This window comes from Anomaloglossus baeobatrachus, chromosome 5 (genome assembly GCF_048569485.1).
Source record: "Anomaloglossus baeobatrachus isolate aAnoBae1 chromosome 5, aAnoBae1.hap1, whole genome shotgun sequence".
NCBI lineage: Eukaryota > Metazoa > Chordata > Amphibia > Anura > Aromobatidae > Anomaloglossus > Anomaloglossus baeobatrachus.
Window position 1 is genome coordinate 33,768,013 of NC_134357.1, and position 20,217 is coordinate 33,788,229.

At 45.4% G+C, this 20,217-nt stretch overlaps 1 protein-coding gene across 2 annotated transcripts in view; it reads right to left on the reverse strand.

Moving 5' to 3' along the window:
• MMS19 (MMS19 cytosolic iron-sulfur assembly component) overlaps window positions 1-20,217 on the reverse strand; it is a 209,237-nt gene that overhangs the window by 183,136 nt on the left and 5,884 nt on the right. For both annotated transcript variants that reach the window (XM_075348390.1, XM_075348389.1), the window contains exons 2-3: window positions 3,257-3,305; window positions 1,521-1,621 (exon numbers count right to left, since the gene is read on the reverse strand). In XM_075348390.1, coding sequence (XP_075204505.1) covers window positions 1,521-1,621; window positions 3,257-3,305 — 150 coding nt within the window. The remainder of the gene's footprint in view (window positions 1-1,520; window positions 1,622-3,256; window positions 3,306-20,217) is intronic.

The following is a 20,217-nucleotide window of genomic DNA, read 5'->3' on the forward strand; positions in this document are numbered from 1 at the left end:
CCAAATATCAAGCTAGGGATATGTCAATGAGGCACGAAAAAACAACTGCAGGATTTAGGTGTTACATGAGTCTGCATAGGAGCTGCATACACTTAAAAGTAGGAGATTTTTAACCCCTTAACACTCCGTGACTGATACTTCAGTGATGGAGCAGATAGGGTTGAGTGGAGCCAGCTCGAGGCAGGTGACGTCTGTGATATATATCCAGCATCTTCCTCAAACCGCAGCGACCGGAGCCAACTCTGATTGCTGCTGCCAACCTTTTATATGTCACTGTCAAACACATACAGCAGCATTTAACCTGTGCGTCTGTTCTGGGCGTCATTCAGCCTCTTATAGGCCTGGCTTCATATAGGAAACTTGACTAGGACTGTACACCTCAATATGGACAATGGCAGCTTCAAGAGATATATATATATATATTATATATATACACATATACATGTGTATACACATACTGTATATATGTACACATATACATACACACGTTATATGTGGGGATAAAACGTTGAGAAACTTTAATTAGGCTGCTTTCACACTACGTTTTTTTAACATGCGTCATGAACTTTTTTTGCTGTAAAAGCGGATCCTGCTTTTACAGCAAAAAAACAGAAACAGGAAGGGAATATGGGGGTCGGTTCTTGCTATCTATTCCCACCCCTGTCTGCTGCCTGGCCTTGGTAAATGCCAGACTGTTTGGGTATGAGTCATTTCAGTCACATGATAGGGGTATGCCCCAAATGCAGCCCATACGGCCTTGGTAGGCTAGGCAGCAGACAGGGGCGGGAATAGATAGCAAGACTCGACCCCCATATTCCCTTCCTGTTGCACCTGTCAATCAAATAGCAGTGCATTACTGGAACTTTACTTGCACATATTTCTGAAATAAAATATCCAATCTCAGAACAAAAGCTCTGCTTACATTCAGCGTCCTAGCTCCAGTATAGCACTGGCTTTACTTTATATATGAAAATACTGATGATTGGTCCTCTTTAAAGAGCGGGAGCAAAAAAAAAAAAAAATCCACCAAAAAAATGGTTGAATTAATTTGTGAAGTTCACATGTTCGCATGAATCATCCTAAGAATGATTTTACATTATTACTGTTTTGCATAGGACTGCAGCCAGATCTTCTTGGATTTGATATTTGGCGCAGTGTCAGTTGTGCAATCTCCCCTTTTCTATGACTCAGGCATATGTCAGATAATGAAGATGTCCGCATCCTACAGACATCGGCTGAGCTGGATCTTATTATATTCATATTCAGCTTTTCTCGTTATTTTTGCTGCGCTCGCTCGGCGCCATGGTTCTGGTGCCAGTGCACACGGAGCAGAATCAGTACCGGCGGGCCCAGCGGAGCCATTAACAACATCTGGATGTTTGCAGAGGAACATAATGGCTATTATATCACTGTGAACATCTGCTGTAACACAGCGGAGTCATCCCGACTATCTATAACGTGCCCGATGGAGGACTATAAAGCGACAGAAGCCCGGAGGAGGTGAACGGGACTCGCCGTACCTTCTTTCTCTGTCAGGGAGGTATAATACTGAAGTAAGACCTGTGAAAGGAGCTGGACACCTCGCCCTCTGGTTCTGGGCTCAGGGTTTGCCAGACAGGACCTGGATAAAAAGGAAAAATAAATTATAAAGCAATGAATCAGTTTTATTAAATTTCTAAATACTGGAGACATGGCAATGACATTGCCAGAGGGAACTTAAAGGGGTTGTCTCTAGAGCCTATCTTCAGGAGCGCACCGCTCCTTTGACTCTTGGCTTTCTGCTTGCACTCCTTCTGATTGACGGTTTTAGTAGGCGGCCTGAACCTTGCAGTCCCCAGTGCCGCTATAGGACACAGATTTGCATCTACAGCCTCAGAGGAGCGCAGGAGAACTGAAGCTGGACAGATCCATCACCAGCTTGTAAGCTGCAGATCAAACAGCTTGCAAGCGCACACTCCTTGTCTAGGAAAACCAGAAATCTCAGACTGCAACGGTGCGATATGCAAAATGCAAGTTTCCCTCTAGAGCAAGTTTCCCCTTTAGAGCAAGTTCCCCCCTCTAGAGCAAGTTCCCCCCTCTAGAGCAAGTTCCCCCTCTAGAGCAGGTTTCCCCTCTAGAGCAGGTTTCCCCCTCTAGAGCAGGTTTCCCCTCTAGAGCAGGTTTCCCCTCTAGAGCAGGTTCCCCCTCTAGAGCAGGTTCCCCCTCTAGAGCAAGTTCCCCCTCTAGAGCAAGTTCCCCCTCTAGAGCAAGTTCCCCCTCTAGAGCAAGTTCCCCCTCTAGACCAAGTTTCCCCTCTAGACCAAGTTCCCCCTCTAGACCAAGTTCCCCCTCTAGACCAAGTTCCCCCTCTAGACCAAGTTTCCCCTCTAGAGCAAGTTTCCCCTCTAGAGCAAGTTTCCCCTCTAGAGCAAGTTTCCCCTCTAGAGCAAGTTCCCCCTCTACAGCAAGTTCCCCCTCTACAGCAAGTTTCCCCTCCTAGAGCAAGTTTCCCCTCCTAGAGCAAGTTCCCCCTCTAGAGCAAGTTCCCCCTCTAGAGCAAGTTCCCCCTCTAGAGCAAGTTCCCCCTCCTAGAGCAAGTTTCCCCTCCTAGAGCAAGTTCCCCCTCTAGAGCAAGTTCCCCCTCCTAGAGCAAGTTCCCCCTCCTAGAGCAAGTTCCCCCTCCTAGAGCAAGTTCCCCCTCTAGAGCAAGTTTCCCCTCCTAGAGCAAGTTTCCCCTCCTAGAGCAAGTTTCCCCTCCTAGAGCAAGTTTCCCCTCCTAGAGCAAGTTCCCCCTCCTAGAGCAAGTTCCCCCTCCTAGAGCAAGTTCCCCCTCTAGAGCAAGTTCCCCCTCTAGAGCAAGTTCCCCCTCTAGAGCAAGTTCCCCCTCTAGAGCAAGTTCCCCCTCTAGAGCAAGTTCCCCCTCCTAGAGCAAGTTCCCCCTCCTAGAGCAAGTTCCCCCTCTAGAGCAAGTTCCCCCTCTAGAGCAAGTTCCCCCTCTAGAGCAAGTTCCCCCTCTAGAGCAAGTTCCCCCTCTAGAGCAAGTTCCCCTCTAGAGCAAGTTCCAGCAGTTTTTAGTTCTCCAAAAACATTTAGTGCATATACCCTAATGGGGGGGGGATATTAGGTTTTTCATGCACTTCTATTTAGTATGTTCATCCTAAGCTTCCTGATACATGAATATAATGACAAATACTATACCATGAATACAGAGATGGGATTTATTATTATCCGACCACCAAGCCACTGTCACAGAAGGTGAAAAATCATGCCGACTTACCCGAGAGCTTCCACCACCTGTAACACTGTGAACGTCCCATCCTTCACACCTGCAAAAAAAAAAAACACAAAACAGACGGCAACGTCAAGAAAGCATAAAATACAGGTATAAAATTTACATGCATACATATACATAGTGCAGAGACTGATTAACATCTGCATGCTGCAACCGATAACTAACCGCAGCAGTGGCACATCCATCAATGATCACTAAGGCCAGAGTTTGGCCGCAGCATCCACATGCCCTCCTGGCTGGAAAAAGTAGGAGAGGATCTCAGATGCACAGAAATCTCCGATCCCATACTGCACATGCCTTAGGCCTATGGCATTAAAGCACCAAGGGCTGATTACAATAATGTGTACTGATTACAGCAGGTTTTTGCAGAGACATATTGACCAAAATTGATGCCTGAAGCTATATTAAAAAAAAAAAAAAAACAAACTTCTCATCTTCCTCCTAAGGCTGCTTTCACACTACGTTTTTTTAACATGCGTCATGAACGTTTTTTTGCTGCAAAAGCGGATCCTGTTTTTGCAAAGAAAAACGCATGTGTTATTTTGCAGGATCCTGTCACTTGACGTTTATGGGCGGGCATTGGAGTCATGTGATCGGGAGTGAGGGGAACTGAACGTGAAAGACTGGGAGCCGGCATCTGACAGCTGCGGTAAGCTGTAACCAAGGTAAATATCGGGTAACTAAGTGAAGTGCTTACCTTGAATACCCGATACGTACCTTGGTTACGAGCCCGCAGCTGCTAGGAGCCGGGCTGCCTGCACACATAACCAAGGTAAACATTGGGTAACTAAGAAGCGCTTTGCTTGGTTACCCGATATTTACCTTGGTTACGAGCGTCCACCGCTCTCAGGAGGGGGAGAGAGGGAGGGGGAGAGAGGGACTGATCACGCCAGGCTGGTTTCTGGGCATGCTCAGTAGAGCAAGCAGGATCCTGTCTATCAGCATGTCAGCGTTCACATGCATTTGCATGCAGTATAGTCAGGATCCAGCAATTTGCAGTATTTGGACGCAGCTCAAAAACGCTACAAGTAGCATTTTTGCAAAAAGTAAAAAAACTGCAAGTCGCTGGATCCTCACTATAACGCACGCAAATGCATGTTGACGCGAGTCCATTGCAAATGCATTGAAATGAAAACTCATTTGCACTGGATCAGTTTTTTTTAAAAAAACGTTCATGACGCATGTTAAAAAAACATAGTGTGAAAGCAGCCTATGCTGTAGCAAAACTACAACTGCTGGCTATGCCTCGCAGCTAATACGGTGCTAACCTGTCCTGGCCCTCCATTCTCCGGTGGCCTATATCCCTCTGCTCCTGCTTGCATCATGCTACGATACACATGAATGGGCCTGAAGTGGCCTAAAAAGGCCTAAGTAGCAAGGTATCACGAACAGCACTCTACTGCCCCCTATCGTCAGGACAGTTGTGTAATTTACTGACGATTATTGCACGAGACCTCAGAAGATTATTGGGGAACTCACAGTGAGCATATTGTACATTCGCAACTGATAATTATATACGGTATATCTATATACGGTATATCTATATCTCCAACACAGTACAGTCACTGCCAAGCTCCACAATAATCCAAGAAAAACTATGAGCTGCCACCACGAATTGCTATACAGGTAAATTGGACACCTATTACAGGTAGCGTATGGCTTCAGGGATATAGTTTATAGAGCAAGAGGAACAAAGCTATTACATTTTATATATTTTATCCAAAAAGTAGGCAGGGTTTATAAAAATATATAAAACTTGTTACAAAGGGGAACAATACAATATATACAAGTACATAAAATAAAAGGGCTAACAAAAGAAAGTACTAAATTCGTGTCAAGGAAATGGCTCAAATTTATGCAGGGAAGAACTCCAATGAAACATAGAACAATCCTGCTCAGCAACGTGTCTTCCTGGCATTGAATAAGTATCATATTGTAGCATTTTCTGTGTTAATCACAGGGCTATGAAATGTGGCTTAAATTTTCAGAAAAAGGAGATCCCCCAACTTTCAGGATATCGTCGCAGCTTGAGGTCAGAGGTGAAAGATTTTACTGCTATATTTCCTATCACAATTTTATCTTTCCACGGAAAGGAAATGTGTGTTTAATATATATATTCTATATATATATATATATATATTTATACACATACATACACGCACACACACACATACATACATGTATACATATTACACATATACGTGCACACACACACATACAGTACAGACCAAATGTTTTGACACACCTCATTCAAAGAGTTTTCTTTATTTTCTTGACTCTGAAAATTGTAGATTCACATTGAAGGCATCAAAGCTATGAATTAACACATGTGGAATGAAATACTTAAAAAAAAAAAAAAAAAAAAAAAAAAAAGTGTGAAACAACTGAAAATACGTCTTATATTCTAGGTTCTTCAAAGTAGCCACCTTTTGCTTTGATTACTGCTTCGCACACTCTTGGCATTCTCTTGATGAGCTTCAAGAGGTAGTCACCAGAAATGGTCTTCACTTCACAGGCGTGCCCTGTCAGGTTTAATAAGTGGGATTTCTTGCTTTATAAAATGGGGTTGGGACCATCAGTTGTGTTGTGCAGAAGCCTGGTGGATACACAGCTGACAGTCCTACTGAATAGACTGTTAGAATTTGTATTATGGCAAGAAAAAAGCAGCTAAGTAAAGAAAAATGAGTGGCCATCATTACTTTAAGAAATGAAGGTCAGTCAGTCCGAAAAATTGGGAAAACTTTGAAAGTGTCCCCAAGTGCAGTGGCAAAAAACATCAAACGCTACAAAGAAACTGGCTCACATGAGGACCGCCCCAGGAAAGGAAGACCAAGAGTCACCTCTGCTGCGGAGGATAAGTTTATCCGAGTCACCAGCCTCAGAAATCGCAGGTTAACAGCAGCTCAGATTAGAGACCAGGTCAATGCCACACAGAGTTCTAGCAGCAGACACATCTCTAGAATAACTATTAAGAGGAGACTTTGTGCAGCAGGCCTTCATGGTAAAATAGCTGCCAAGAGACCACTGCTAAGGACAGGCAACAAGCAGAAGAAGAGGCTTGTTTGGGCTAAAGAACACAAGGAATGGACATTAGACCAGTGGAAATCTGTGCTTTGGTCTGATGAGTCCAGATTTGAGATCTTTGGAACCAACCACCGTGTCTTTGTAGAAAAGGTGAACGGATGGACTCCACATGCCTGGCTCCCACCGTGAAGCAAGGAGGAGGAGGTGTGATGGTGTAGGGGTGATATATATATATATATATATATACATACATACATACAGTTAGGTCCAGAAATATTTGGACAGTGACACAAGCTTTGTTATTTTAGCTGTTTACAAAAACATGTTCAGAAATACAATTATATATATAATATGGGCTGAAAGTGCACACTCCCAGCTGCAATATGAGAGTTTTCACATCCAAATCGGAGAAAGGGTTTAGGAATCATAGCTCTGTAATGCATAGCCGCCTCTTTTTCAAGGGACCAAAAGTAATTGTACAAGGGACTCTAAGGGCTGCAATTAGCTCTGAAGGCGTCTCCCTCGTTAACCTGTAATCAATGACGTAGTTAAAAGGTCTGGGGTTGATTACAGGTGTGTGGTTTTGCATTTGGAAGCTGTTGCTGTGACCAGACAACATGCAGTCTAAGGAACTCTCAATTGAGGTGAAGCAGAACATCCTGAGGCTGAAAAAAAAGAAAAAATCCATCAGAGAGATAGCAGACATGCTTGGAGTAGCAAAATCAACAGTCGGGTACATTCTGAGAAAAAAGGAATTGACTGGTGAGCTTGGGAACTCAAAAAGGCCTGGGCGTCCACGGATGACAACAGTGGTGGATGATCGCCGCATACTTTCTTTGGTGAAGAAGAACCCGTTCACAACATCAACTGAAGTCCAGAACACTCTCAGTGAAGTAGGTGTATCTGTCTCTAAGTCAACAGTAAAGAGAAGACTCCATGAAAGTAAATACAAAGGGTTCACATCTAGATGCAAACCATTCATCAATTCCAAAAATAGACAGGCCAGAGTTAAATTTGCTATAAAACACCTCATGAAGCCAGCTCAGTTCTGGAAAAGTATTTTATGGACAGATAAGACAAAGATCAACCTGTACCAGAATGATGGGAAGAAAAAAGTTTGGAGAAGAAAGGGAACGGCACATGATCCAAGGCACACCACATCCTCTGTAAAACATGGTGGAGGCAACGTGATGGCATGGGCATGCATGGCTTTCAATGGCACTGGGTCACTTGTGCTTATTGATGACATAACAGCAGACAAGAGTAGCCGGATGAATTCTGAAGTGTACCGGGATATACTTTCAGCCCAGATTCAGCCAAATGCCGCAAAGTTGATCGGACGGCGCTTCATAGTACAGATGGACAATGACCCCAAGCATACAGCCAAAGCTACCCAGGAGTTCTTGAGTGCAAAAAAGTGGAACATTCTGCAATGGCCAAGTCAATCACCAGATCTTAACCCAATTGAGCATGCATTTCACTTGCTCAAATCCAGACTTAAGACGGAAAGACCCACAAACAAGCAAGACCTGAAGGCTGCGGCTGTAAAGGCCTGGCAAAGCATTAAGAAGGAGGAAACCCAGCGTTTGGTGATGTCCATGGGTTCCAGTCTTAAGGCAGTGATTGCCTCCAAAGGATTCGCAACAAAATATTGAAAATAAAAATATTTTGTTTGGGTTTGGTTTATTTGTCCAATTACTTTTGACCTCCTAAAATGTGGAGTGTTTGTAAAGAAATGTGTACAATTCCTACAATTTCTATCAGATATTTTTGTTCAAACCTTCAAATTAAACGTTACAATCTGCACTTGAATTCTGTTGTAGAGGTTTCATTTCAAATCCAATGTGGTGGCATGCAGAGCCCAACTCGCGAAAATTGTGTCACTGTCCAAATATTTCTGGACCTAACTATATACATACATATATATATATATATATATATATATATATATATATATATATATATATATATATATATATATATATATATATATATATATATATATATATATATATATATATATATATATATATATATATATATATATATATATATATATATATATATATATATATATATATATATATATATATATATATATATATATATATATATATATATATATATATATATATATATATATATATATATATATATATATATATATATATATATATATATATATATATATATATAGTGGCATCTCTCGCTTTCTTCATCCAGTTAAAATTAGTTTCTCTCTCCCTAGACATACTTATCTCAGTGTTGGGGGTGGATATGTCCTCCCTAGAAACCAGAGAGAGGTCTTGTGAATTTCACAATATCTCTAGGACATTGGGCATCCTCTTCACAGGCTCCAATTCTCCATCCAGTTGAGTTTCTTGACAAACCTTCCTCTAGGGTTCTGCTACAGGCTACGTCTAGCTCATCCAGCCGTGCCCTTCCACGCTTCGTCCAGCCGTGCCCTTCCACTCGCAGTGTTCTTGAAAGCACCATCAAGCATATTCAGTAGTGCTCTTCCACGAGCCGTTCAGCCAGGCCCTTCCATGCACCATCAAGCATGTCCAGTAGTGCTCTTCAAAGCACTGTCCAGCATATCCAGCAGTGCTCTTCAAAGCACTGTCCAGCATATCCAGCAGTGCCCTTCCATGCACTGTCCAGCATATCCAGCAGTGCCCTTCCATGCACTGTCCAGCATATCCAGCAGTGCCCTTCCATGCACTGTCCAGCATATCCAGCAGTGCCCTTCCATGCACTGTCCAGCATATCCAGCAGTGCCCTTCCATGCACTGTCCAGCATATCCAGCAGTGCCCTTCCATGCACTGTCCAGCATATCCAGCAGTGCCCTTCCATGCACTGTGCAGCATATCCAGCAGTGCCCTTTCATGCACTGTGCAGCATATCCAGCAGTGCCCTTTCATGCACTGTCCAGCATATCCAGCAGTGCCCTTCCATGCACTGTCCAGCATATCCAGCAGTGCCCTTCCATGCACTGTCCAGCATATCCAGCAGTGCCCTTCCATGCACTGTGCAGCATATCCAGCAGTGCCCTTCCATGCACTGTGAAGCATATCCAGCAGTGCCCTTCCATGCACTGTGCAGCATATCCAGCAGTGCCCTTCCATGCACTGTCCAGCATATCCAGCAGTGCCCTTCCATGCACTGTCCAGCATATCCAGCAGTGCCCTTCCATGCACTGTCCAGCATATCCAGCAGTGCCCTTCCATGCACTGTGCAGCATATCCAGCAGTGCCCTTCCATGCACTGTGCAGCATATCCAGCAGTGCCCTTCCATGCACTGTGCAGCATATCCAGCAGTGCCCTTCCATGCACTGTGCAGCATATCCAGCAGTGCCCTTCCATGCACTGTTCAGCATATCCAGCAGTGCCCTTCCATGCACTGTTCAGCATGTCCAATAGTGCCCTTCCATGCACTGTGCAGCATATCCAGCAGTGCCCTTCCATGCACTGTGCAGCATATCCAGCAGTGCCCTTCCATGCACTGTGCAGCATATCCAGCAGTGCCCTTCCATGCGCTGTCCAGCATGTCCAATAGTGCCCTTCCATGCACTGTGCAGCATATCCAGCAGTGCCCTTCCATGCACTGTGCAGCATATCCAGCAGTGCCCTTCCATGCACTGTGCAGCATATCCAGCAGTGCCCTTCCATGCACTGTGCAGCATATCCAGCAGTGCCCTTCCATGCACTGTGCAGCATATCCAGCAGTGCCCTTCCATGCACTGTGCAGCATATCCAGCAGTGCCCTTCCATGCACTGTGCAGCATATCCAGCAGTGCCCTTCCATGCACTGTGCAGCATATCCAGCAGTGCCCTTCCATGCACTGTGCAGCATATCCAGCAGTGCCCTTCCATGCACTGTGCAGCATATCCAGCAGTGCCCTTCCATGCACTGTGCAGCATATCCAGCAGTGCCCTTCCATGCACTGTGCAGCATATCCAGCAGTGCCCTTCCATGCACTGTGCAGCATATCCAGCAGTGCCCTTTTATGCACTGTGCAGCATATCCAGCAGTGCCCTTCCATGCGCTGTCCAGCATGTCCAATAGTGCCCTTCCATGCACCGTCCAGCATGTCCAATAGTGCCCTTCCATGCACTGTCCAGCATATTCAGTGGTACTCTCCCACGCGCAGTTCAGCATACTCAGCTCTGGTATTCCATGCTACAACAGGTAACGTCAAGCAAATCCAACTCTAACGATGCACACTTCCAGCATATCCAGCCATGCTGTTCCTCGCTGCACATCCAATCCTACAGCCTGGAGCATCCACGTCAGGAAGTGAGCAATCTCGTATAAGACTTGCTGAGAGCCGTAGTTTTGCAATAGCTGGACCAATATAAAATGTCAAGAACACGGGGAGCATAGATGCATTTTCCATTCTAGTTGCAAACCCCCAAATGGCTTCCTGACCACAATATATATACATACTTATAGATATATATAGATTATATATATATATATATATATATATATATATATATATAAAAAAAAAGCTTTAAACCAAGATCTTTTTATGTTCTGAGAAGTTTTTCATATTTTTTTTAATTTTCTGAAACACATTTTTGCATACTTTTGTAATTGTGCAGTAATTAGCTCCAGACTGGTATCGCAGATCCATGAGCCAAGCGGTGAGCAGCGTGCAGCCGTTTCTTCATTAGCAATTAGCAGATTGTATTCCCGCCGCTCGTCAGCCGCGGTGGTGTGGGTTACCTTTTGTTCAAGCAAATGAGCTGTTTGCAGAGGATTCAGACAGACGGCGGAAACCTGCTCCATTGCGTGTGAGCTACCTGGGACGTCACATGTGAGGCTCCACCAGGTATATAGAGGAGGCGAGTACAGGGTGTACCAGTCAACAAGAAACAAGATCATCGCATCCTAGAAAATCGACGTTTTGCAGAATAATTTTATACAACTGGTGGATCTTACAGGGGGCAAATGTTTTTCCCACAACTTTTTATTCCTGCAAGGCAAGTTGTCCCACATTCACCACGCCTTGCACCATTTTGATGCATTTTTTGGTGGCTTGAGGTTATGTCTTCATGAAAGAATATACCTATTATTAAAATTTACATTTTATTAATATACTTTTAAAAACTAAACTCAAAACAACAAACAAAAAATCACACCATGAATCTTGACAAAGTAGTTTCCTAATCAATTTCCATAGGACACTAGAGAGGTGAAGAAGGATGTATAAGATTATTACTCAGATAGTTTAAATAATCAATGCAGATCAAGAGGTAAAAGGGAGGGTTTTTTTATTACCTTTCCCTTATTCTTATCCTCTTAGAATATATTCCTGCCTACCAATGGAGTACATCCTTATTTGACCGATGCCCCCATTCCTCGGCGGCTCTCCCTTTCCTTCACCCTCACTTTCCCTTCTCAATTCAGGGTCAAAAAAAACTCATGAAAAAAACTACATTAGAAGCAACCAAACACTACATGTCTCAATGCACACAGTTAGCTGATCTAATATATAAAGCTGAGTGAGTGTGTGTGTGTGTGCGTGCGTGTGCGTGCGTGTGTGTCCGGGATTGGCATCTGCACCGTCGCAGCTACAGCCACAAAACTTTGGACACTCACACTTCTGGACCCCGAGAGCGTTATAGGCTATGTTTTGAGGGGAAATTTTAACCCCGCGCTTTACAGTTATTCACCAAAAAAACTGCCTCCATTAAAGCGAATGGAGCTGGGAGCCACAGTGCAGCCAGAACTTCAGAAGAATGCGCAGCCACGCCCTTATATGGAATGTTGACGTGTCACAATGCAGCCAGGGAAAGAGGCAGCCACAGACAGGGAAAGAGGCAGCCACAGACAGGGAAAGAAAGAGACAGGGAAAGAGGCAGACACAGAGACAGGGAAAGAAAGAGAGAGACAGAGACAGGGAAACAAAGAGACAGAGACAGGGAAACAAAGAGACAGAGACAGGGAAACAAAGAGACAGAGACAGGGAAACAAAGAGACAGAGACAGGGAAACAAAGAGACAGAGACAGGGAAACAAAGAGACAGAGACAGGGAAACAAAGAGACAGAGACAGGGAAACAAAGAGACAGAGACAGGGAAAGAGACAGAGACAGGGAAAGAGACAGAGACAGGGAAAGAGACAGAGACAGGGAAAGAGACAGAGACAGGGAAAGAGACAGAGACAGGGAAAGAGACAGAGACAGGGAAAGAGACAGAGACAGGGAAAGAGACAGAGACAGGGAAAGAGACAGAGACAGGGAAAGAGACAGAGACAGGGAAAGAGACAGAGACAGGGAAAGAGACAGAGACAGGGAAAGAGACAGAGACAGGGAAAGAGACAGAGACAGGGAAAGAGACAGAGACAGGGAAAGAGACAGACAGGGAAAGAGACAGACAGACAGGGAAAGAGACAGACAGACAGGGAAAGAGACAGACAGACAGGGAAAGAGACAGACAGACAGGGAAAGAGACAGACAGACAGGGAAAGAGACAGACAGACAGGGAAAGAGACAGACAGACAGGGAAAGAGACAGACAGACAGGGAAAGAGACAGACAGACAGGGAAAGAGACAGACAGACAGGGAAAGAGACAGACAGGGAAAGAGACAGACAGACAGGGAAAGAGACAGACAGACAGGGAAAGAGACAGACAGGGAAAGAGACAGACAGGGAAAGAGACAGACAGGGAAAGAGACAGAGACAGGGAAAGAGACAGAGACAGGGAAAGAGACAGAGACAGGGAAAGAGACAGAGACAGGGAAAGAGACAGAGACAGGGAAAGAGACAGAGACAGGGAAAGAGACAGAGACAGGGAAAGAGACAGAGACAGGGAAAGAGACAGAGACAGGGAAAGAGACAGACAGGGAAAGAGACAGACAGGGAAAGAGACAGACAGGGAAAGAGACAGACAGGGAAAGAGACAGACAGGGAAAGAGACAGACAGGGAAAGAGACAGACAGGGAAAGAGACAGACAGGGAAAGAGACAGACAGGGAAAGAGACAGACAGGGAAAGAGACAGACAGGGAAAGAGACAGACAGGGAAAGAGACAGACAGGGAAAGAGACAGACAGGGAAAGAGACAGACAGGGAAAGAGACAGACAGGGAAAGAGACAGACAGGGAAAGAGACAGACAGGGAAAGAGACAGACAGGGAAAGAGACAGACAGGGAAAGAGACAGACAGGGAAAGAGACAGACAGGGAAAGAGACAGACAGGGAAAGAGACAGACAGGGAAAGAGACAGACAGGGAAAGAGACAGACAGGGAAAGAGACAGACAGGGAAAGAGACAGACAGGGAAAGAGACAGACAGGGAAAGAGACAGACAGGGAAAGAGACAGACAGGGAAAGAGACAGACAGGGAAAGAGACAGACAGGGAAAGACAGACAGGGAAAGAGACAGACAGGGAAAGAGACAGACAGGGAAAGAGACAGACAGGGAAAGAGACAGACAGGGAAAGAGACAGACAGGGAAAGAGACAGACAGGGAAAGAGACAGACAGGGAAAGAGACAGACAGGGAAAGAGACAGACAGGGAAAGAGACAGACAGGGAAAGAGACAGACAGGGAAAGAGCACAGGGCAAACATGGGAGCACGGAGGACAGAGCCAGCACGGGGCAAACATGGGAGCACGGAGGACAGAGCCAGCACGGGGCAAACATGGGAGCACGGGGCAAACATGGGAGCACGGGGCAAACATGGGAGCACGGGGCAAACATGGGAGCACGGGGCAAACATGGGAGCACAGGGGACAGAGCCATCATGGGGGCAAATATGAGAGCACGGGAGACAGAGCCAGCATGGGGGCAAATATGGGAGCACGGGGCAAACATGGGAGCACGGGGACAGAGCCAGCACGGGGCAAACATGGGAGCACGGGGACAGAGCCAGCACGGGGCAAACATGGGAGCACGGGGACAGAGCCAGCACGGGGAAAACATGGAGCACGGGGACAGAGCCAGCATGGGGGCAAACATGGGAGCACGGGGCAAACATGGGAGCACGGGGACAGAGCCAGCACGGGGCAAACATGGAGCACGGGGGACAGAGCCAGCACGGGGCAAACCTGGAGCACGGGGGACAGAGCCAGCACGGGGCAAACCTGGAGCACGGGGGACAGAGCCAGCACGGGGCAAACATGGAGCACGGGGGACAGAGCCAGCACGGGGCAAACATGGAGCACGGGGGACAGAGCCAGCACGGGGCAAACATGGGAGCACGGGGGACAGAGCCATCATGGGGGCAAATATGAGAGCACGGGAGACAGAGCCAGCATGGGGGCAAACATGGGAGCACGGGGCAAACATGGGAGCACGGGGACAGAGCCAGCACGGGGCAAACATGGAGCACGGGGAAAACATGGAGCACGGGGGACAGGGCAAACACGGGGCAAACATGGAGAGCACGGGGGCAAACATGGAGAGCACGGGGGCAAACATGGAGAGCACGGGGGCAAACATGGCTGCAAGGATGGGGGAAACACGCAAGGATGGGGGGGAACATGGCTGCAAGGATGGGGGAAAACATGGCTGCAAGGATGGGGGGGAAACATGAACATGCCAGGATGAGGAAAAATGCCAGGATGGGGAACATTTAGAAGGAAGGGTGACATTTACCAGGATGGGGTACATTTACCAGGAAAGGGGACATTTACCAGGATAAGGGAACATGCCTGGATGAGGTACATTTACCAGGATGGGATCATTTAACAGCATGGGGGAACATGCCAGGATGGGGTACATTTACCATGATGGGGAATACATTTACCAGGATAGGGGGAAACATGCCAGGATGGGGTACATGAACATGCCAGGATGGGGAACATTTAGCAGGAAGGGTGACATTTATCAGGATGAGGTACATTTACGAGGATGGGGTACGTTTACCAGGAACGGGGACATTTACCAGGATAAGGGAACATGCCTGGATGAGGTACATTTAAAAGGATGGGGTACATTTACCAGGATGGGGAATATGCCGGGATGGGGTACATTTACCAGGATGGGGCCATGATGGGGACAAATATACCAGAATGCAGGAAATATATATCAGGATGGGGGACATGTTTACCAAAAAGTGGCCAGGCAGGGAGGCATAACTACACAATGAAGCAATGAAGGGGGGGGGGGGTTGGGGGAAGCAACTCGTACGTCTTTATGGGTTTTCAGGATGTTCAGACTTTGAAATGTAAATGTAGATGTGGATTACAGGGTGACATCTGATTGCATTCCAGGCTAAAATCTCTGTCTAATATGCTGCAATTTTTTCCAGAAACATCAACTGCTGTGTCTGGAAAGGGCAGGGGCTCAGCTTCAATGTGTGGTAAGCATGAGCGTGATGCCCCCTGCTGGAGAGAAGAGAAGACTGCAAAGGTAAGGTTAAAATCAACTATTTACATAATAGGATTGGTTGGCACTTCGGAGGAAAAAAATGGGTTTAGGGCTACAGTTTGGGCACTCGGCCTGTGAAAGGTTCGCCATGACTGTTATAGAGGTATAAATATATGTATAAGAATGTACAAAATTACTTCATACTGAGTAGGAGCATTAAAATGACAGTTTATATATATATTTCCACTAAACTGTCCCTCAATCCACTTGCTCCTACCTTGCATTGGAGTACATCCTTATTTTTTCGATGCCCCCATTCCTCGGCGGCTTACCCTTACATGCCCTATATTCCCTATCATCAGTTGCAGGGATCTTTATGTTCAATATGAGCAAAAGGGTTTAAGACATATATATTAGCACTTATCTTATCTTTCTTACTGACAGGTGCCCTAAGACATTCTATACGTTCACATCAAAAAGATCTCGACGCGTTTCTCTCAGTCTTTTTTGTGTACGGAGCTCATCAGGAGATTTACATTGTGGCAGAATAGCCTCCTTAGATGTTGTAGCCTCCCGGGATCAGAATGGTATGATACATGAGGTCATGTCCCCATGTGCAAACATGCAGTGTTTCCTGCAGGAGTCCATACCAAAACTTGCAATTGCTCAGATAATTATGGGGTATTTTTGCAAATTTGAAGCAGATTATTTAATTAAAAATGCTACTGTTTATTTTCCATGCATTTTTTTTTCCAGAAAAAGTGCACACTGATGCAAAGTTCACACGACCATATTTTGGGTCCGAGAGCGGTCCATGAAAAAAAACGGACGGCACTCAAACCAATGTTATTCAAGACAAACGTGCAGGAGTGATTTTTTTTATATTTTCATGGACAATCTATGCATGGAGAAAAGGGAGAACCATATCCCATACGGAGCCACCAAATTGTATTATCTGTAAAAATCAAATGCTATTTCCTGTTTAAAAATTGCAATTTAAGTCTTCCAGACTTTTAACAACTGCTGCTATATAATGGCAGATTGCACTCGATGATAAATGTGCAGTACCCAGCCATGGAATCTATCAGAAGACGGAGCAGCTCCACCTGCCTGCTGCTGCCGGCGGGACCAAGAGCAGCTGATCTCCAGGGATGTCCTTACACTGTGTGACTTGGGTGAAACGTTTTGGATCTCCTTCCACAAGCTTCTCACAATAGTTGGTGGAATTTGGGCCGATTCCTCCTGACAGAACTGGTGTAGCTGAGCCATGTTTGTAGGTTGCCGCTCACACCGGCCTTTTCCGCTATTTGCCCATAAATTTTCAATAGGATTGAAATCAGGGTCTTGTGATGGCCACTCCAAAACATTGACTTTGTTATCCTTAAGCCACTTTGTAACCAGTTTGGCAGTAGCTTCGAGTCACAGTCCATTTTGGAAGACCAATTTCCGCCCAAGCTTTAAGTTCCTGGGTGATGTCTTGAGATGTCACTTCAGTATTGCCACATAATCTTCTTTCCTCATGGTGCAATCTATTTTGTGAAGTGCACCAGTCCCTCCTGCAGAAAATTAACCCCATAACATGATGCTGTCACCCCCGTGTTTCACAGTTGGGATGGTGTTCTTAGGCTTCCAAGCTTCTCCTTTTTCCTCCAAAAGGTAACAATGGTCATTATGGCCAAACAGTTCAAATTTTAGTTTCGTCAGACCACAGGACATGTCTCCAAAAGGTCTTTGCTCCTGTATTTGCAAACAATCTGGCTTTTTTATGTTTCTTTTGGAGTAATGGCTTCTTCCTGGCAGAGTGGCCTTTCAGCCCATGTTGATACAGTACTCATTTCACTATGGATAATGACACAATCTTACCAGCTTCCGGCAGCATCTTCACAAGGTCTTTTGCTTTTGTTCTTGGGTTGATATGCACATGTCTGACTAAAGCACACTCATCTCATCTCTGGTACACAGAACCAGTCTCCTTCCTGAGTGGTATGATGGCTGAACATTCCCATCTTGTTTGTACTTGCATATAATTGTTTGTACAGATGAACCAGGCACCTTCAGGTATCTGGAAATCGCACCCAAGGATGAAATAGACTTGTGCAAGTCCACAATTCTCTTGATGAAATCTTGGCTGATTTCTTTTGACTTTCCCATGATGTTACACAAAGAAGCCGTGTGTTTCAGGTGTGCATTAAAATACATCCACAGGTGTGCCTCTAACTCAGATGTTGCCAATAAACCAATCAGATGCTTCTAAAGACATGACATCATCATATGAGCTGTCCCATATTGTTAAAGGCATAGTACTTAGTGTAAGTAAACTTTTGACTTGGCAGAAAGTAATAAAAATGCCTTAAAAGATTCTCGCTCTCTCTCTCTCCCTCTCTCTCTCTCTCTCTCTCTCTCATTATTCTGGCATTTGGCAAATGGAAATAATTTTGGTTCCTAATTGACCTAAAGTGGGAAAGGTTTATTCTGATTTCATGTCAGATAGTGAGAAAAACCTGCAGATGTATCTGTATAGAGAGCGAAAGGAAAAACCTGCAGATTTGTCTGTATAGAGAGCAGAGGGAAAAACCTGCAGATGTGCCTTTATAGAGAACGGAGGGAAAAACCTGCAGATGTATCTGTATAGAGAACGGAGGGGAAAACCTGCAGATGTGTCTGTATAGAGAATGGAGGGGAAAACCTGCAGATGTGTCTTTATAGAGAGCGGAAGGAAACTTCTGGTTTTAACTGTAATCCTTTTATATAGAGACTTTATTATGACTTTATTTCCGACATGCACAGGGCTCGGACAACAGATAAGCGACACTATACGGCTGATTCATGCACTAAAGCTTGACACGAGCTGCATCCTGCCTTTGTAGTGACAGATCGGGCCAGATCAGGTGACATCGGTGCTCTCCTGCGCACATTTCAATGTTACTGGCCTTGATGGCAATTTCTGATGTGAATAACGTCCAATGCTGTCTGTATGGACAGGACAATAACGCCCAACATGTTCACAGCATATCACAAAAATGAGTACACCTCTCACATTTTTTGTAAATATATATTTATATCTTTTCATGGGACAACACTGAAGATCTGACCCTGTGATACAATGTGCGGTGTCAGTGCGCAGCTCGTATAACAGGGGAAATATGGTGTCCTCTAAATAACTCAACGTCATTAATGTCTAAACCTCTGGCTACAAAAGTGAGTACACCCCTAAGAGACAAATGGACAAATTGTGCCCAGTTAGCCATTTCTTCCTCCCCAGTGTAATGTGTCTCATTAGTGTTACAAGGTCTGAGGTGTGAGTGGGGAGCAGGGGTGTTATATTTGGTGTTATCACTCACACACTCTCTTATACTGGTCACTGGAAGTTCATCATGGCTCCTCATAGCAAAGAATTCTCTGAGGATCTGAAAAAAATGAATTGATGCCTTACATAAAGATGGCCGAGGCGATAAGAAGATTGACAACATCCTGACAATGAGCTGCAGTACAGTGGCCAAGACCATACAGCAGTTTAACAAGACAGGAAACACTCTGATGATGAACAAAAAAATCCCGCATTTTGCTGAATATAAGCAGACAAAAGTGATAGATTACTGGGACCATGTCCTGTGGCCTAATGAGACCAAGATAAACTTATTTGGTTCAGATTGTGTCACGTTTGTGTGGCTGCAACCAGGTGAAGAGGACAAAGACAAGTGTGTCCTGCCTACAGACAGGCATGGTGGTGGTAGTGTCATGGTTTGGGGCAGCATGAATGCTGCCAGGTGTGTGTGAGATATATCTATCGATATATGTATGTGTGTGTGTGTGTGTGTGTGTGTGTGTGTGTGTGTGTGTGTGTGTGTGTGTGTGTGTGTGTGTCTACAATTCATTGAGGGAATCATGAATATATGCCCTGCTGCAGCCCGGGGACAGCACCCTCGGCCCTGCTAAACAGGAACAGCTGTCATGTAGCCCTACTATTCAGGGACAGCTATCCTATAGCCCTACTACCCGGGGACAGGTGACGTATACCCCTACTAGCCAGGAACAGTTGTCAACTAGATTTTCTACTCAGGGACAGTTCTTGTATAGTCTGTGGCCAGTATGTGCATTGCAGTGCACGCTCGTATCTTGTTGCATGGAGATCTCCATGAGCCCTTACAATTACAAGGGGCCCTTTGAAGGCAACCATAATGCTAATGTGGTCCTTGGTGAAAATGAATTGGACACCCCTGATGTCAGGGATCGGAGTGAGGAGAAGACACCACGTACCAGCCTCCGACTTGTCATACAAGACACCAAGTCCCCATCCACTTCAGAGGAAAACATCCACATCTGCAAGAATGAAGCCAGACCCTGATTAATGCCGCCCGTGGATCAGAGAGTAGGAATCCACTGACAGGGTGCCTGATGTCCAGGGGGCATACGGCGCTGTATTTATGGCAGTGTGCACAAGGCCTTACATCATTTTAACCACTTAACGACAGGAAATTATTTTTCAGTTGTGCAGGAAACGGATTATTACTTGTGTTACTGAGATAAGAAACAAACAGGAAACCCGGGGGGACGACACAGACCTCATACACCGCTGGTGTCACTGATTATATCTATATTACAGGG